Raw genomic sequence first — 17,623 nt, forward strand, 5'->3', positions numbered from 1 at the left:
GGCCTCCCCCCGCCGGCGCCCGGGGTCCCCCCACCCCGGGCCTCGCTCCGGCTCCGCGGCCCCCGGGACCCGCCGCGGCGCCCTAGCCTCGTTTCTTCCCCCTCCCCCTTCGGGGGTGGGGGTGGGGCGGGGGAGAGGGGCTCCCAGAGAGCGCATCTATTGGCAGCTTTGTTATTGATCAGAAACTGCTCGCCGCCGACTTGGCTTCGGGGCTGGCTTCGCCCGACCCTGGAGTTTTCGCCTCTGTCCTGTCCCCCGAACTGACAGGTGCTCCCAGCAACTTGCTGGCGACTTCTCGCCTCTCCCCCGGCTCCCCCGCGTCCCCACCCCCTCTTTCCTCCCTCGCCTTCACCCCCACCCCCACCACTTCGGCACAGTTCAGGATTTGTTTAAACCTTGGGAAACTGGTTCAGGTCCAGGTTTTGCTTTGATCCTTTTCAAAAACTGGAGACACAGAAGAGGACTCTAGGAAAAAGTTTTGGATGGGATTATGTGGAAACTACCCTGCGATTCTCTGCTGCCAGAGCAGGCTCGGCGCTTCCACCCCAGTGCAGCCTTCCCCTGGCGGTGGTGAAAGAGACTCAGGAGTAGCTGCTTCCAAAGTGCCCGCCGTGAGTGAGTTCTCGCCCCAGTCAGCCAAATGCTCCTCTTCGGGCTTCTCCTGCTGACATCTGCCCTGGCCGGCCAGAGACACGGGACTCAGGCTGAGTCCAACCTGAGCAGTAAATTCCAGTACTCCAGCAACAAGGAACAGAACGGTGAGTCTTTCCCCCCTTTCGCCCCCATCTCGTTTCTCGCGGTGTGTGTTACGTTGGCATTGTGCGTTAGTGTGTGATGTACACCAGCCTGCGGGGGTATAATCGTCTTTCTGTCCGTGCAAACGCGCGCTGCGTTCACTGGCACGGACTTTAGGAGGTTACGTGCAGTTTGCAGCTTCGGGAGCTGCCACAAAGCTGTAACAGGGCAACGTGAGTGCCACTGCTGGCTCCGTTGGAGAGGACATTCTGGGAGCGATTGTGAACGTCAGTTCAAACGCACTTTGCAGAACCTTACATTGCCAAAGTTACAAAGTCAAGAACGGCCTCTGAAAATGAATCCAAAATGAATGAGTCTTGGCATGTTTGACTTTTAACTCAGCTTTTTTTTTTTTTCCATGGGAGGGGGGTGTTTGAGGAAATCTATCAGCCGCATTAATTGAAGCACTCAAAGTGGAAAGGCATCAATTAATCAGTAAGCAGATAGGAAATACAGAGGTCAAGAGGCGGTGTGGACGTTTTGGGGGAGAGTTAAAAATGTATTTCTCTTGAGTTTTTTTTTTTAAATGTGCCTTTGTACTCAGAAGTCCTTACCTTTCTGGTGTGTGTTTTTATATGTGTTGGTGAATGACTGCTATTTTGTGTGTGCTGGAAACGACTTAATCCTGCATAGGAAATGAGAATTACTTTCAGCTTTCAAGTGTACCTGAAATGTTTAGAAAACTCTCAGATGCAAGTTCCCTTGGGCTGGGATTGCACAGAGCTGGAGAAAGGCTCCTTTCATAAAGCCAGGCAGCTTCAGGGTGTGTAATTTGCTTAGCCTCTGAACCCCATATGATTTACATCATTCAATTTCTAAACTCTTTTTCTCTTGATCTACCATTATGAAGTCATTTTCGAGAATACTTTGTAAATAGAAATTTTATACTGCACATGAAACCGCAATGTTAATGTAGGCTGTCTAAAATTAGAATATTAAATACCCTGTTTACAAGTGGTAGCTCTTAGTGTTATTTGAAAGGAAATGTACATGTTTTCACTGCTTTGTATGCCATCAGTTCAGAGTGCAAGGATGCTGTCACTTTATTAACCAGGCGAAATGAATGCAAGCAGCATACCTAGAAAATCAGCATCATGTGTGCTGTATTTTTAAGTCACAGCAACTTTTTCTTTATGTATGGGGGTGTTTTAAAAGTTCAACTTTGAATTTAAACTCTCTGAAGTGTTCATCTTTAAGAAAGCACAGAAAGTTTTAGAGTACAGAGGTGGATTAAATAAGAATTTCTGGGGCTTTTGTAGACATGATTTAGTATTTGGTGTACGTGCAGTAAATATACATTATCACATTTATCGGCCAATGTTAATGTAGTTGCTTCTTACAACTTGCTAATGTGATGGCACATGGCACCTGCAGGCTGCTGGAGCTGCTGATCAAAGGGCAGCCTAGGGATCTATCTCTAATCACAGGAGCTGCAGAGGACGGGGGGAAAGTGATCAAAGGAGCCCCAGCACCAGCTGTACCCTGGCAGGAAACAGATCAGACCAACCTTTGTTCTTTTTCATGTAAAATAAATGTCCAGTTCAAAATATTGTTCATTATTAGACAAACTTCTCCAAATTGACAGTGCACAATATTCCTGGCTTCTGTCTTCTATTTTTTTGATTGTTCCTGTGCCATTATCATTTCTCCTTCTGCTTCTGTTTTATCAAGCTTATCCTGGCATCTGTCATCTTCCTGATTCCCTTTGCGACTTGTGCCTCTGATTGTCATTCTTCCTTGTGATCCACTTACCATCATCACTTTGTCATGGGGCCCAGAGCTCTCATGTGGTCATTGGCCACTTTACTGAGTAGGTTCACACCCTCAGGAGAGGGGAGTTCATTAAGCCAGGCCACACACATTCTGTTGCCATCAGAGGCTGGGCCATTTCCATTCCTAAGCTGCATGATGCTAAAAATAGCCTGGCTATTTCCTAATCTGTGGGCAGAGGATTGGGCTATGTTTAGCTCTTGGGAGGGTTGGCAGCAGGAAGTAACAAGAGGTAGGGGAACTACTCACCTTGTAGTATTTAGCCTGAGGAGAAGTAAGGCTATCCAGCACTAGGGGGCAATATAGAGCTATTTTCCTGCACATGGTCAGGTTGATTCTGTGCTTCAAGGTTCCAAGATTTGAGGATAACAGGTAGGTGCCAAAGAAGCTATACCTGGGATGTGACTACATTTGCTGGAAATTTCTTCTTCTTCTTCTTCCCCTCCTCCTCCTCCTCCTCCTCCTTCTCCTCCTCCTCCTCCTCCTCCTTCTTCTTCTTCTTTTAGGTTTCAAAATTTCTGTTCCCTTATGTGGGTATTTTTTACCCCTCTTAGTGAGTTATGATTGATTTTTGATTGCCCTCTTGGTATTCTCAATTTTGACGGTTTCCCAGTTCTGGAAGTACAGACCTTTCTGGAGATGCCTCATAGAAATGCCATTGGTCTACTGGGTGCCTTGCATCATTTTGCGAAAGGCCTTCACAAAAGGTCTAAGTGCCCAGTGTCCAGATTGATCTATTTATTATGACTACAGGAACTCATTCTTGCTTTCAAAGACCTTTCCCTAATGATACTCTATTTTCTCCAGTATTCTAAAGTCTCAACTGTTGACACAGTCAGATCCCCAGATTGCCTCATTTCAGTATTGACTTGGTGTCCCAAGAGGTGTTATAAGTAAATGGAAATTGATTGCTATAGCCAATGCCAGATATTTAGATTTAGATTGGATCATATGGAGGTGCCTCAAAATTAGTTTTAAGGGATCAGTGTCATGTATTCTATTATTATTAGTTACCTGGCTTTTGACTTCATGCTATTTGCAATTCTTACCAGTTTGCTGTGAGAATAGCATTATCCTCCAATATTATGAGTTACTTTGTGTCCTTCATTTTGAACCTGACTTCTAACCCTGAAGTCTCACGTAATAACCAAGGGTCTCCAGATGTAACTTAAAGACAGAGATAAAAGATAGGAAGAACACTGACTTATATAGGGTTCCTGTCCTATACGTCTTGAATGACCACAGGAAACATTGCTAATATCTGTGTGCACTCAGAGGAGAATACGTACTGTGAAACTGACAAGTTCTGGGATGGGCTTCCTGAGTTGCAGCAGAAGGAATCATATACATCCCCCAAATGAACAGAACCAAAGCTTACTTTCTCTTTAGCATCTAGCCCAAATAGACACCAGTCACAAAGTTGTTGATGGAGTAAGGCCTCACCCACTTTGTGGCATTGGAAAGTGATTTTAATTCACTCATAGACCTGAAATGTGCTTATTGTTCTCATTTTCTTTAACTGTTTTGAGTGTCGATTTGGAATATGCCTCTATTAGGTAGGGATATCCCTATGAAACTCGTATTGTATGTGTTCATTTCCTCAAGAGCTTTTGCGGCCTGTGGGGCCAGTTACTCTGTGGACAGGTGGTTGTCTAGTGATGCCTAACTGAGTACATGCATCTTGTGCTTACGGCTTCTCTGTCTCTCTCGCACTCTCTCTTTCTTTTTTAAGGATCCAGCTTGCTCCTCCTCCTCCTGCCATATACCTGTGTCTAATACAGCTGTGTCTATTGCCCCTAGCCTTTTAAGGGTACCGTTCAAAGTTCTGTTTTGCTGAAAATAATCCCAATCCCTAGAATGGTGTCCAAGAGTAAATAGGCTCTGACTGAGTGCTCAAGGGACTTCCTGTGAGTTCGTCTATAAGTTGTAGTGCATGACCTTTGTGACATTTTTGTTTAGAGGCTTTTTTTTTTTTTAAGAGAACTTCCTCCTTGTTCTCTGCTCTGTTTGAGACTGTTGAGGAAGTTGAAGAAATAAAGTGTCATTATGTAATGATGAATACTGTTTTTCACAATAGGTGACAAAAAAAGTCCCATTCTGTTTTTTTGGTAACATTTCCCTCCTACCAACTGTTATCTTTTACATTTAAACTATTTTATATTTACTTGTAAAAGGTGACCAGGTCTGTAGGAAGCTTTAGGTAGTTGTTGAAAGAAACCAGGATCCGACCCTAAATGTTCCCCAGTGGTGGCGTTTCAGAGAGCTCCTCTTGGACACCAAATCTTAGCTTTGTCCATTCTTATTTCATCCTTCCTGACACTTATTTTTAATTGATCTTTTTTATATTCTTTTCCACTTCATGTCTTTTCAACCTTTATTGTGCTAAAATTCTGCTTCATTTACAAACTTGCACACTCATTATAGAAATAGAATTCTAATCATAATGTGGTAAGTGTTAAGTAAATAATGACAATAATTGAGACAGTTCATTTGTATTCATAATGTCCATACTCCCCTCCCCCCATAAAAATGTTTCCCAAATTGCTAAAAATTTCCCCATAGGTTTCTATTGGTGTTAAATAAAGTGGGAAATCATAAAAGTCCTCTTATTCACTAGGTCTAGTTTTGATGGTTCTGATTTTCTTTGGAAGTACCACAGGTAGCCAGAATATCTCTATACAAGGTTGTATCATTTCTATATAACTCATAGGTATTTTTCTCTACCACCTCCCCCAACTGTAGGGGGTGTGTGCGTGTGTGTGTAAATCTCCCTTTCTTATTTCCTGAGGACACCTCTGGTGGTTAAGTCTTATTTGGTATGCACCAGTACTACCACACAGACTGTTAAAATACTGAAATATTTCTAATGGGTTGGGAAAGAGCCAGGGCTCCTCTTTTAGGACAAACTGACCATCTGTGAATCAGAAACTACAAGGTTAGTATTTGACATAGTTCAGGAACTCTTAGGATACTCTTGCAACCCTCTTGGCCTCCTCCTGATTGATCACCGTGCCTGCCACATTATTACCCATTTTCAGCTTTAGCTACTGACAATTTCAGTCATATTGAAGTTCCAACTCCTCTCTCTTCTCCTCTCTTGGCAGCTGAGGCCAGGCAGAGGCTTGAAAGACCTCCAGTAAGGAAAGGATATGGCCTTTTTAAAGCTTCTTTCTTACAGCTTCTTTTGTTGTACCTCACCAGGGGTCGGGGCCTGGGAAGTGAGAGGAGGCATAGGGACAAGGCCTACAGTGACGTGGGGCTGCAGTCCTTAGGTGGCTGTTCTTGTTTCTGTGGGCAGCACTGATAGATGTGTGTGATAGGTAGCACATAACTGTTGTCTGAATTAATTTTTTATGTGTTTTATTTATTTTTGAGAGGCAGAGAGAGTGTGAGCAGGGGAGGGTTAGAGAGAGAGGGAGACATACAATCCGAAGCAGGCTCCAGGCTCTGAGCTAGCTGTCAGCACAGAGCCCGACGCGGGGCTCAAACCCAGAAACCAGGAGATCATGACCTGAGCCAAAGTCGGATGCTTAACCGACTGAGTCACCCAGACGCCCAGACTGTCATCTCAATTAAATGGATCACTTTTTTCAGGGAGGTTTTTTTCCTGACCACTTAATATGAATTAGTCAGCCTTCACTATCACAACAAGGTTAACTGACTGCATAGTGCTTATTATCACTTTTTGATACTCTTCTCATTCTTACTTATTAAGTAGTTGTCAGCGTACCCCAGCCACCCCCCACTCCCCCGAGTACATGAGTTCCCTGAGAGTATGGACCTTGTCTAACTTGCTGTCTTCAGGAGCTTGGAGTTTTAGCATCTGGAACAGGGGGTTGTATACAGTATGTGCTCAATATTTGTTGGATGGTTCTGGAGGTAGTGCCTTATTAGAGTAAGACTATGGTGTTGGCTCTGATAGTAGGCCAGCTTTGAAGATGTCTTTCTGGTCTTGGAACCTCTACATTGTTTTACATTTTTCATAGGAAGGTAAGCTTGTTTATTTATTGGTTGTGATGGGTTATGCCAATCAGAGTACTATTTGTAATCTTGGTAAATACATCTTATTACCAGGTGAGCATGTACCAAGCAAGCGGGAAGGTTTCCTTAGAACTGGTGCTAGTACCTTTCTTAAAAGTGCCATTTCTGTGCATTCCTCTTCTCTGTGTTTTCCGAAGATGGGGTGCTGTGAAATGGACTGAGGATCTGAATAATGGTAAATTTAGATGACTGACATGCCTCAAAAAAGCAGTATGCTTTCCATCCTGTGCTTGTAACTTACAGATAAGTTGTGCAGGTTGGACATCAGCAATAAATATGGTGTGTGGAACGTTAGGACTAGAAGGATCCCCAGAGGCTCTCCTTACCTATGTGTAAAGTGAGACCTGGAGAGCTGAAGTGTCATCATTGAGGTCGCTCAATCAGGGTCACTCAATCAGGGTCACGCAATCAGGGTCACGCAATCAAGGTCACTGTTGAGTGCAACAGTATTAATCAGCTAATGTGGTGATATATTTGTCCATCTTTAAAGAACCAGCTGGGCAAATGGGATTCTCCTTTGAACGTTCTGATGCTCTGTATAAAAGCCATTCTTTATTACGTTAGGGGATTGCATGGTTTGTGGGTTGTGAAGGAAGATGGAACATTCATGGTCTTGAAACACAGCTTATAAGAACACTAAGGAAAACAATCTGAAAATAATCACATTAATTAAATGTAACAGATAGTCTGGCTGGTATATGGCACAGTATTTCTGTTGGGGTAGAACTCTGACAGTTTGGCAAATAACTTGAAATACTACATTTAGAATTGTTACTATTACAAGTCAAGACTTCATTTTAAGTCGGTGTATTAGATCCATGGACGTTTATTTCAATATTTTGGTTTCTTAATTGGTGATGAAGAGGATGCTTGACATTTGAATCTTGATTCCACAAGGGAGATTCTTTTTAAACAATAATTTTGAGCGTTTCATTTAGCAGGATTCAAGCACCGTGGGCATGAGTAAACAAGCATGGCGTAGCAGGCTCTAGAAAGCACAACCTGTTATTCTTTTGAATGGATTTAATGAGTGACCTTATTTTTATTTCCCTTATAATATATAGAATATTCTATTCCAAGGTTCAAATTTCTCTTGAATGTCAGGAACGTCAGGAAATAAATTCATAGGTGCGGACTTGAATGGCTTGTCTAAAATAAGATTAAATGACCAAAATTTTGACTGTAAAATTTCTAAATCTGAGAACAAAAGGAGCTAAAAATTATAAAGAGGAGTTGTACTAATTACATTTATCATTACAGTCAAGTTATTAGGAGTGATTTTTTTGGGTAGTATTATCTCATTTTGTCTTTTGCTTCGTGAGAATACATGTTATTTACGTATTTATTTGTTTATTTATTTATTTATTTTTGTACTTTTTTTAACATTATAGTTTATTGTCATGCTGGTTTCCATATAACACCCAGTGCTCAGCCCAGCAGGTACAAGAAGACATTTTAAATCGAGCTGAGCCAATTCTGTTATCTGACTTCACTTTAGATTTCATTTGCCGTCTTCAGGCAGTTATTGCCAGTCCCCTGCTGACTGAACAGCTTCCTCCCTGGATATTTGACTTTTGTCTAAGCCACACCATCTTTGCCGGACGGGCCCCACTAATTTTGCTTTCTTGGTGTTAGGCTTAATTAACTCTTTTACTTTCAAGCCACGATTTTTTTGTACTTGGCTCTTACTGTATCAGATAGCAGTTGAGCCATTTTTCAATCAAATGGGGTGTGTATTAGGTTGTTGCAGGGAGTGGAAAATGGAAGGCCCATTTTTCTGAGGGAAACAAACATCCCCAAATAGCATGAGGCACATTGATGTTACTAAAAGCAGGGGTATAGATTTGCACTGTTACTATGTGCGCTGTGTCCTGATAAGACCACAGTAAGAGCTGTCAGGAGAGCCAAAGGAAGGGCAGTATTTGGATGCGTTTTGTGTGTGTGGGGAGATGGGTCAGAAGATCTCCCGGTGGGTCCCTGGTTTTGTAATGCTTAATGACACCCTATGAGTGCTTGTTAGTTGCTGCACTTGGGCTCAAAGTTTGTAGGCGGTAGACAGCTTACCTTTATAACCTCCCCCTGGGGTATGAGGAAAACACCAAGGTTTCACTAGCCAAGTAGCCTAGCCAAGGGGTCATAGCTGGTAAATGTTTGCACTCGCGTCTGACTCCAAGCCCAGGACTCTGAGTCACATGCTTCTTCCTTCATGAGTTAAATGGTCTAATGTTTTATTAGAACATTGTTTTTATTCAGCACATATTTATAAGCATCTTCTCTTGGCTAAACCCTGCACTAGGCGCTGGGTGCACAAAGAATAAGGTGGTTCTGCCCTTGAGGAGCTCTGTCCAAGAAGGATGACAGGTCCTTCATTTATCTCACGGTCTATGGGCACACAGAATGCTTTATTTCACTTCAAAAATCCTCCATTGATTGACAAAGCAGTTGATTGCGCCTGGAAGAGAAGTGCAGGGAGAAAAGTTCCCACAAGTAAGGTGACATACTTTGAAAGGGATCTGAGAGACGAAGAGAGGAAAACATTCTAGGTGAGGGAACAGCTTCTGCAAAAGAAGACAGGCCTCAAAAGGCATATCGTGTGTGGGAGGCAGGAAGAATCTGGTGTTGAATATGAGTAGATGCAAGCAAAAAGTGCAAAGGTGTCCTGGGTTGATGCACTCAGAGGCCCTGATGCTGTTTGCAATGTGAACTTCCTGCAGAGTTTGCACCACACAAATCGCAAAAGGTGGTCTCGCTGTTTCAGGCACTTTCTAAGCAGACGTGGAGTAGCAGAGTTCTGCTTTGGCGTGCATAGCTGGCTGCTGCTTGGTGGAACTTTCTCCCCGTCATTAAGCACCTTTGGATGTTCAGAGTTGGTTGTAAGGGCAGGCTGTACAGCCTCCATTACACCCAAATAAGCTAAGCCTGTGTCCACATTACTTTCTATTGCCTTCTTTCTGCAAACAAAGAACTATTTTCACACTTGATTCACAAAACGGATGGCATGCAGAATGAGGTTGGGTGAGGGATCCTGAGATTGTGGTAAAAGGAAGGCATCTTCCAGCACACCGAATTAGTGTAATGAAGCCATTGTGTTGCAAGAAGCAGAGAAAACAGCCCTAACGCTTTTCAGGGAAGGGCTGTCGAGTTTTGTAGAAAATTAACTCCTGTGCGTCTACTCTACCTTCTCTAGTGAGGTTCCTCTGGTCCCTTGTATACAGCGCTAGAAATATTTTGTGGTAGTTAAGGACTTGACAAGAATGAGTTATCTTGGTGGATGTGCTTTCTAGACGCCATGCCATTTTTTTTTGAAGCTGTGCTATTTGCATTCTAGGAAAGCCTCGCTTGTGAGTAGATACTATTTTAGGCTGTACAGTGTTTGCAGTATGGAGATATGCTTCCGCACTTAAATATGCCCAGCTGGCCATTGCACCTGCCTTTTGAGTCACTACAGAGATCAGAAACCATTAACAACAGAAGTTGGACTTACGTGGTGCTTATCTCCTGTTGTTTCTGGCAGTAATTTTTGCTGGGTATTTATAAGGACATCTGTCTTTTAAAGAGTCGTATTACTTAATCCTTTTTTTTTTCCACTAAGGAATAAATCACGGCTTGTTTCCCATACTGCCACCCTCACATTCATAGTCTGAGGTGATTAGATATGCAAATTGGGAGTCATTAAAACATTATAATTTCTTTTTCTATGGCATCAGGCGATATTTAAAATCAGTGTGCTAAGAAGGAACATGTGCTTAAAATGTGATTAGGATGTGAACAAAATGAGTAGAATGAAATATTCACTTCCTTCCTGGAAATCTCTTACTGGGTCTGGGAATAAGGGGAACCTGTAATGTTCATCACTTCTGATTTATCATACTTTAAGCCTGAGCGGTAAGCCTGAGGTAGGCACATTGTGGAGGAACCCAGGAAAACACAGGAGCTTCTGAGATTTTCATATTGCTCTGTGGAAGTGCATACTAAAGAGTTCTTCTTGCAAGGGTGAGATTTACAGTCGGATTACCCATTCAGAGGACAGATCAGATTCAGCTTTATTTCTCATAGTGATTTTTGGATATGTAAACACTATAAAACGAGAATGTGCTAGAGGCAGATTTCTTCCACTGGAAATACGTTTATGTCGTAGGTAATAAAAGGTATTGGGGATGCTTCCTATTTAATAAGTAGCACTGTCTCTGGAAGGATGCATTTTGTCACGACTTTACTTTTATTTATAAACAGAAGTACACTCTTTCTGGAGGTCTACATGAAAATGAATTGCTTCTACAAAAAACAAGGGACCAGACCTCATAGTGTTTTTATGGTTTCAGATACAGTTTGATGTATATTGGAGATATATATGATGGCTCAGCTCTGTCTTTACTTTGTGTTGCTCACAGCAGTCAAAACAGTTTTACTGTTTCTGGAGAAATCAACAGTCTAAAAATAGCAGGTGTTTCCCAGGTCAAAACTCGCTCAGATATTGAGAGATGATGACAGAGTCTAGATTCTTAAATGATGAATGCTAAACCTCGAAAAAGTCGTTTTAATCTGTTTTCATGTGAATATTAGCAGGCTTGAGGTTTATAACCAAGAGTAAGAATGTAAAATTAGGAATCAAATGATCTCTATGTTGATGTTTTTTTAAAAAAAGCTTTTCTTTCCTGCTGTAAAATTTATCTTTAATCTACACTGATTACTTTTAATAGCATCAGTTGGGTACCCTATTAAACTAACTGCTTTAAAATGGTTTCCTTTTAGAAATCACATTTACATCCTAGGAAATCAATTAGGGTGTGTGGCTTTCACATTTTCCTGCCATCTTCCTTCACAGTCATTTCTGAATGACCAGCCTACCCAAGCGGAACACTCCGAGGTGCAAATCTTCTGGAAGAAGTGCAAATGCCACACTTTTACTTGGAAAAATGAAAAAAAAAAATAGGACTTCTTTAATATATCTGGTGAACATTTCAAACTGCAGAAAGCACAGGAAATACTTTTGGTGTATGGGGATGTGTGGTGTTTCCAAATTACAAACATTGTTTTGAAAACTTCCCCGGTAGTGGCGAATTATATGAGACCAGGTCCATCCAAGGGGAGCTTGTTTAACTGGCCTGTGGTTCTGGGGCTCATTCAAACACTCTTAAACAAAATAAAGGGAATGGATGTAGTAACTTCTTTATGGAAGGGCTGTAAAAAGGCACGGGGCCATGTAAACAAATTGGGTCATTTACTAGATGTTTTAAGTGATAGATTTGCAATCCAAATGCAGGGGTGTGTATTAGGCTTTATAGGATCCTGACCATGTTCTATTCTGAAAGTGAGGTTCCAAGCTTATATTTATTTGCTTGTTTTTCTTTAGTGCATGGAATTCCTTTATTGCTCTTTTAGACTGTAGTTTGAAAACATACTCAAGATTTTGAGCTATTTGCATGTATAAGTTTGTTCAGCTTTGGAAAATGCTTAGAAACGCATGTGTGAAAAGTTGTGAATTGACCTGATTTTTGGTAGCACTGGGTTCTGTTCAAGGAAAATAAGATGATTGAAATTGAAATTTTCCTCCTGGGCTCAGACATGTCTAAACTAATTGTAAAATAATTGTGCTGGCTTACATGAGCAGACTCATAACTACGACTATGTAAAGTGGAAATCCAACAACAGTTATGATTTACAATTATTGTAACTCTGCCAATCGTGTAATAAAACCGCTATTATAACCCACCTACCGTGACATTCATTTGTTTTACTTGAGACATAGGTTAAAAAAAAAAAAAGAAGAGCCTCTCCCAAGTTGTCTCGCTTTAGAGAGCCACTTCCTTACCTTAGGGTATTTATTTACCTTCTCTGAAATGGGCCTGAGGGGTGCGCCAGAGCCGACCAGCAGTGTGAGGAGGGCAGGCAGGAATCTAAGAAAGTGTGGCGCTGTACATCGGTGGTGGTGATTAGTGGCAGTGGCAGCCAGCAATAAATTTGGAAACTGAAGTGAGGAAAGGAAGCTAAATAATTTCTGTGTTGATACCATAACATTTATTCATTCTTCAACTTCTCTCAATCAGGGTTGGCTCACTTGGCCTTAAAGGAAGTAGATTGTGTAACAAACCTCGGTGAAAATCAATGAGCCTTTCTAAGTTTTAAAAACTGATGGCATCATACCATACTGGCAACTTTTAAGTGTTACCGCTGGACGTTTGGCAGCGGAAATCACTGCTCCAGGTTCATAAGCCTTAAAAAACAAGGGACAATGGTGGATATTATAGTTTCTCTGTAATTTGTGACTTGCTTTTTCCTTTCTGTTTTTCTTTTTCTTTTTTTTAATGACTAACTTAGAACTAGATGGCCTTAAGTCTATGGGAAACCTAGGCTCTGCCTTTAAATTGGATTCTATGTAACCTTAAAAACAACAATTCACATCTTTTTGCCTTAGTTATCTACTTAGTTATCTACCACTTTTAGGTAGCACAGAGTTCCGTGTGATTGTATACTACATAAATAAAATCTCATCAAACCAAGGTGAATACCACAAAGTGACACCAGTACCTGCCTGGAACTGTGAGGCTTTGTGAGAGGTGTGATACTGACTTGGATTTAGTTGCTGCCTTCAAGTAGTTTGTAGTGAAATGGAGAGATAAGACATAGCCAGCTGTAATACAGAATAAAATACAGTGTTGGGTGGGAATTGAGGGAAAAGCAAACTTACTTACAGCAGAGCCATTAGAAACCACCTAAGAGAGTTGTCAGGGGAGACTCTATTTTGAGCAAAGGTGCCTTGGAAGATGAGTGGCTGTGTGTGTGCGGAATTGAAGGTACAGTAGGGCGGATTTTAGGAGATGCAACCCTGCTATAAATATGAAAAAGGAGTCCGGGAAGTCCATGCAGTCAGTCCAGTGGTGTTTCCTCAGACTGAGACCTCAGAAGTAGATTCAGTGGTCAAGTGCCTGGAAGTAAGAAGCCCTAGGGGCTCCTGGGTGGCACAGTCAGTTAAGCATGTTACTTCGGCTCAGGTCATGATTTCCTGTTTAGTGAGTTTGAGCCCCACACCGGGTTCCATGCTGACAGCTCAGAGTCTGGAGCCTGCTTTGGATTCTTTGTCTTCCTCTCTCTCTGACCCTCCCCTGCTCATGCTCATGCACGCTCTCTCTGCCCTCCAAAAATAAATAAACATAAAAAAATTAAAAAAAAAAGAAATAAGAACCACTAAAGGAGGGACACTGAGGTACTACTTCTGTTCTAATAGTTAGGAGAGCAATTCTCTGTGCTTTATTGTAAACTCTACTATTGGCCTTCTCACCAGCTATTCAGGCAGCCAAATTATGATGAAGTCTGAGTCCTGGTGGATAGTTTTCACTCCTGGTAAAGGTTGCTGAAAAAAGAGGAACACAGAAGAAAAAGGAAATTTCACATTTGTGGCCCCAAGCCATGAAGAGGAGGCAGTGAAGGGGAAAAAAAGGCCTGAGAGAGAAATGAGAGAAAAGAGAGAGGTGGTGGTGGGGGAGAAAAAACAATTAAAAGAAGAATAAGAAGCCTTCCGGCAGATAGAGGAGGGTGCCAAGGAAGGAGAGAGGAAACTCAAAGAAATTGGCTTACAGTCTAAAATACAACAGAGAGTCAAGAAAATGAAGATCAATGAATTAAGCAGCCACTGATTTTTCAGTGTTGAACAAAAAAGCAGAAACAAGGACAAAAAACTCCTTCAATGTAACGTGGGGTATGAATGTGGGAGGAAGAATCGTTATGGACTAAAATGAAGAAGTTAGGCATAAAATGTTTAAGACTTTTGGGGAAGTTTAGTGATGGAGGGAAGGAGGTATTGAAGTGGTTCCACAATGGAGAGAAAGAAAGAGGAAAGAAACACGTTTGTTTGACTTGTTTGGTGAGTGAGAGAGAGATCCAGAGGAGACCAAAAAGGTCGAATGTGTAACGAGAGATAAGATTTCTGGGCTGGAAATTGTCGGTGCTGTTGCTGATGGAACACAGGAGAAATGACCGCAGAGCACCGGGCAGCATGTCAGGTTATTGCAGAAAGAACTGAGCATACCCGGCAGAGAAGAAGGAATTAAATTTGGAGGAAGTGAGCCTTAAGCAAATTTTGACCAAGTGAGAAGAGATGCAGGAGGAATTGTACTGAAGGTTCCCTGGCTGCATTGTCAGGTCAACCCCTGTGGAGACACTTTAGTCCTGCCTGGTGTCTGAAGTAGAAGGATCAATGATATGAGAGACAAGATAGCAAAATAGATGTTTTGGCTTGGTCAGTACACCAAGAGGAGAACGCATTAGTTACCCATAAGTTTTGGTAAGTTTGGGCATATGAGATGGAGGAAGGAGGGGGGCTGGTAGGCAGAGATTTATGAGTGCAGTGGCCGGAGTTAGCGTCATATGTAGTAGGTAGTTATGGGGAACGGAGTGACATGTGGAAGAATGTGTGTTAAAATGATGCATCTAAACCAGGCTGAGTCAAGACTTTTAAGCTGTTACAGAGCTGCAGAGATCTAAAAACAATCGTGGACATGCAAACCAAAAGACCACTTACTGCCCCTTACTTTATCTTTCTGGTGCTGATGCCTTTAAAAGTGTGCCCTCAAAAATCATAAAAGGATGGGGGAGGGAAACCCCTGCAGGCCTCTGGGATCTCTGCTGCGGAAGCTCTAAGCCTCTCTTGCAAGCAGCTCGCAGGTGGTTTGTTGTTGTTGTTGTTGTTGTTGTTGTTGTTGTTATTGTTTAACAGCTGTTAAGGCTACACAGAAACCTGTTGGGGGTGAGTTCAACTCATGACTATGTTTGCTCAAGAGAAGACTATACCTCTGTGTGGGTAATACACACTCCCCAGAGCGGCTGTGTGCTGAGGACTGTGTGTGCTTCCGTCATGGGGAATCGTTTATGTTCCTATACCCATTGACAACACAGACATGGAACTGGTTTGTTGAATAATCATGACTATTGATTGAGTCTTGATAAAAAATGCAACTCTATTTTTGCTCTTCCTGAATTTTACTGTGCAGGGGAAATCTTCCCCTGTTGCAGTATGGATATTTCTCCAAGTCATGGTTTTTCAGGGGCCCCTGGGTGGCTCAGTCGGTTGAGCCTCCAACTTCGGCTCAGGTCATGATCTCACAGTCTGTGGGCTCCAGCTCTGCATCAGGCTCTGTTCTGACAGCTTGGAGCCTGGAGCCTGCTTCTAATACTGTATCTCCCTCTCTCTCTATCTTCCCCTCCCTGTGTTCTTTCTCTCTCAAAAATAAACAAACATTAAAAAAAAAAAAGGACATGGTTTTTCAACTCACCCTTAAGAGATACTGAGTTTGAGAGTGATTTCAAACGTAAACACCTTATGATTTAGAAGTAAGATTGGCCAGGCCTTTAGAAGTTAAAACTCCCGATGTCTTCACTACCTTCCCAGGCCTGCTGCTGAGTGGAGCTTCTGGGAAAAGAGCTGGCAGGGAGGAGACAAGAGTCGTGTCTGAGGGATTCCACCTTCACAGAGCAGGTCCTGGCCATTTCCTTTGAATGTCTTCCTGTCGCTGTGCCTATCCCGTTGCCCCCTCAGGCCATCCATTCTAGAATCCAGTTACCCATAGGTTTCCAGGACTCCCTTTGTCTCGTACCTGGGCTTGCTTTCAGGAGTCCAAATCTGAGAATGCCACTTCAAATGAAGTCTCTGTTCTGCTTAAATAGGATTCCTTCACAAACCTTTAAAATGTGGAATACGGTACATTAAACATGCACGGAATCATTGTCAAGCTAATGAATGAAAACATTGCTGTTTTTGAGTAAAGGAATTATGTTATATTTGTAATTTCTGCATTTTCCCTGTCATCACCCCTGGTCAGGAGCTGGTCACCTAAACTGTTGCATAAATGTCTTTATTCTTCCTTAAGAAGCTCCCCATTTGGATCATATATAAGAGACTGATGCAGAATAACCATCCTGTAGTAAAGCTCTGTGTTTACTCAGTGTTCTCACACTTTTTTTTTTTGAAATTTTATTTTTATATGTTTATTTATTTTGAGAGAGAGAGGGAGGCACAGAGAGAGAGAGTTAATACCAAGGAGGTTCCATGCCATCAGCATAGAGCCTGATGCAGGGCTCAAACTCGTGTACTGTGAGATTACCTCCTGAGCCAGAATCAAGAGTCAGACTTGATTCCGACTGGGCTTCTCAAACTTGAACGTATGTACTCTTGAGCTGGGGACCTTATTAAAAGGCAGGTTCTGATTTTGTAGGTTGTTGGTGGGGCCAGAGAATTTGCATTGTAGCAAGCTTCCAGATGCTGCTGCTGCTGCTGCTGCTGCTGCTGCTGGGCTGAGGACCAAACTTTGAGTAACAAGGGCCTGCCTGGGAGTTCTCAAGGTCTGCTGTGATCTCATCTCAATCTTTCCAGTAAAAAGATTGCACAGAGCTGATCTCTGCTCACCACAGAGATGACTCTATGCCTCTGCTCTTGCAACTCTTTTTACTCAGAAGTCAATTCAGTCCAAAACACATCATGTGCCTTGTGTTCTAGTTACCATGGCACATTCTGAAAACAGATAACAAAAACGGCAGATTTTTGAGTCCTAGATATTGACAATCGAATGTGGCTTTTCCTGCACTAGAGATAGGAGATACGCTTACAATGTTGAAGGAGCCCAGAGGTGTTCTGTATCCTGGTCGGGAGTGACTTCTCATGAGGCCTTCTCTTAAGCTGGGTCTTGAAGGATAGTCCTCTAGAAAGGAAGGCGGTTCTAAGCAGAAGGCATAGACTTGTAAGAAGGCATGAAGTCTATTGAAAACTCATCTGTTTGGTGGGAGTAAGATTGAAAAAAGTACTCATTGGTTGTGAAGGACTCTGTGTGACATACTCAGGAGCATGTTTAGAAATCACGATCGAGGTTCTAGGGAGAAGGCTGCATGGTTTCTGCACCAGGGCCCAGAGGTAGTGGTCTGTCTTTCCCCCCCCCCATTTTTGTATTCCTAAATCTGTAACCGATCAGTAACTGTCCATCAAATGATCTGATTTAGGCTTGTTTTTTTTTTTTTTTCTTTCAAAAAA

The 17,623-nt window shown here is 42.3% G+C and overlaps 1 protein-coding gene across 2 annotated transcripts in view; it reads left to right on the forward strand.

The window, feature by feature from the left end:
* Window positions 1-53: 53 nt before the first annotated feature.
* Window positions 54-17,623, forward strand: part of PDGFC (platelet derived growth factor C) — a 199,844-nt gene continuing 182,274 nt past the window's right edge. For both annotated transcript variants that reach the window (XM_029939734.1, XM_029939744.1), the window contains exon 1: window positions 54-758. In XM_029939734.1, the coding sequence (XP_029795594.1) occupies window positions 641-758 (118 nt within the window). In that variant the 5' untranslated portion in view covers window positions 54-640. The remainder of the gene's footprint in view (window positions 759-17,623) is intronic.

Source organism: Suricata suricatta, chromosome 1 (genome assembly GCF_006229205.1).
Source record: "Suricata suricatta isolate VVHF042 chromosome 1, meerkat_22Aug2017_6uvM2_HiC, whole genome shotgun sequence".
NCBI lineage: Eukaryota > Metazoa > Chordata > Mammalia > Carnivora > Herpestidae > Suricata > Suricata suricatta.